This window comes from Schistocerca nitens, chromosome 1, assembly GCF_023898315.1.
Source record: "Schistocerca nitens isolate TAMUIC-IGC-003100 chromosome 1, iqSchNite1.1, whole genome shotgun sequence".
Classification (NCBI taxonomy): domain Eukaryota; kingdom Metazoa; phylum Arthropoda; class Insecta; order Orthoptera; family Acrididae; genus Schistocerca; species Schistocerca nitens.
This window is the reverse complement of record NC_064614.1, coordinates 246,353,694-246,355,638: the sequence shown is the minus strand read 5'-3', so window position 1 is coordinate 246,355,638 and position 1,945 is coordinate 246,353,694. Positions and strand designations below refer to the sequence as shown.

The 1,945-nt window shown below is 37.7% G+C and overlaps 1 protein-coding gene across 1 annotated transcript; it reads right to left on the bottom strand.

The window, feature by feature from the left end:
• Positions 1–231: 231 nt before the first annotated feature.
• LOC126240477 (uncharacterized) lies at positions 232–942 on the bottom strand. Its single transcript, XM_049947931.1, has 3 exons — positions 738–942; positions 513–651; positions 232–424 (listed from the first exon to the last, which is right to left on the bottom strand). The coding sequence occupies exons 1-3, from the start codon at positions 940–942 to the stop codon at positions 232–234; spliced, it is 537 nt and encodes a 178-aa protein (XP_049803888.1).
• Between the last annotated feature and the right edge of the window lie 1,003 nt (positions 943–1,945).

The following is a 1,945-nucleotide window of genomic DNA, read 5'->3' as shown; positions in this document are numbered from 1 at the left end:
CCCGTGACGCGCCGTGCCAATGTGTGCCTCCCATGATCTTTCTGGTGGCTACTACACACAGTATGGTACTTTTTCACCACTGAACTCTTCATCATTAGGTAACAGACTCCCATGATGATCAGCAGGAGCACTTAATCCTTTTGCTTCAGACATTCCAAATTTCTCAATTATTCTTCTCATATACTGGTGCTGACATATTAACATTTAATTTCCCACACAATATTGCTCAAATTACAGCCCAACAAAGCAATGACCTTCACCGACAGTGATTTGAAAGATTTCTTTTAGTGATGTAACAACTTTATGAATTGCTTCCATTGACTTTGATGCAATAAGACCATCATCTACAGATAATGCTAACAAGATAATGTCACCACTGATTACATCACTGAATGAACATGGATCAGCATCAGTTGCTCGAAAACTTAATGTGAAAGAAAGTCTATAAATTTCTTGTTCCAACACCAAGGAGCTTGCTTAAGTCCGTACAGTGATTTCTCAAGTTTGCAAACTACAGTTTCTCTGTTTTAATCAGCAGTTCCTCATGTATATCCATGTAAACTTCTTCAAGGCTACCATATAGAAATTCTGTGCAAACTTTGATCTGTACTATCTCTAGACCATTATATGTGAGAATTGCCAAGAATATTACTGGTGAAAAAGTCTCATTGTAGTTAACACCACAGTCCTGTTTGAAGCCTCTTGCATAAGCTGTGCTTTGTGGCAAGTAATGTTACCATCTATGTCAAATAAAACCTTGAACACCCATTTTGAGTCAATAGCTCTCTGGCTATTAATTCTAGGAACTATCTTCCAGGTTTTGTTGTCTTCATGAGTTTCCAGTTCTTCTTCAATTGCTTTTTTCCAGTGTTTTTGAGTCAGGACCAGAAATTCCTTCTTTGACGCTCCAAGGATTATTATACTGAGCAAAATCAGCTTCATGTCTTGCTGGCTTGCGAATGATAGAAGGATCTCATAGCTGCATCGATGGCACTTTGGTAGGTTGCTCTTCTGTTTCCAGTTTAACCTTATTTACATCATGTCGTAAAATTTTCATTTCTTCCTGTGCTTGCACTGGTTCACCAGTAACTTGCTTGTGCCAATCCATGATATTTTGTTCTTTGTCAGTCTTAAAGTTTAAGTACATGTCATCAACTTCTTGTTATGCAGATGCTGAGCTGTTGCTAACCTCATTGGATGTGACATCCCTTGATACAAACACTTTGTTACTCATGGGATCATAAAGACAATAATTTGTTGATTCTACTTGATAACCAACAAGTACAACTTTTCTGGATTTGGCATCAAACTTGCTATGAAATTGTTTTGGTACATGAGCAAAAGCATCTGACCCAAACACTTGAAGATGTCCAACATATGGGTTTAGTGCATTCCTAAACTCATATGGCGTTTGCTCCAAATTGCATTTTGTTGTAACTCTATTTAATATGTATACAGCAGCATTAACAGGCTCTGCCCATAAAAACTTTGGCAGGTTTTTGGCTTCCAACATTGTGTGTACACTTTCAACAATTGTGCAATTGTCCCTCTCATAATAACCATTCTGTTCTGGTGTATAAGGAGCAGCTGTTTCTAACTGAATTCCATGGATCCTCAGAAACTGTTTCTTACCATAATCAATGTATTCAGTGCCATTGTCCACACACAATGTTTTGACATTCTGAGCAAACTTGCTCAACACAAGATTACTGAATTCATGAAACAGTCAATGAGTTCAAATTTGTGTCTTAGAAAATAAACAACTCTGTATCTAGTTGCACCATCTTTGAATATTACAAAAAACTTTGCACCAACAATTGATTCAACTAACATTAACCCACGCATATCTGAATGATTAGATCCCCCTCGTTTTGTTGAACGATTTGTGTCTTTGTTGCTGAACTTCAGCCGATGTACCTTGCCCACCTGGCATGATCCACAGAAA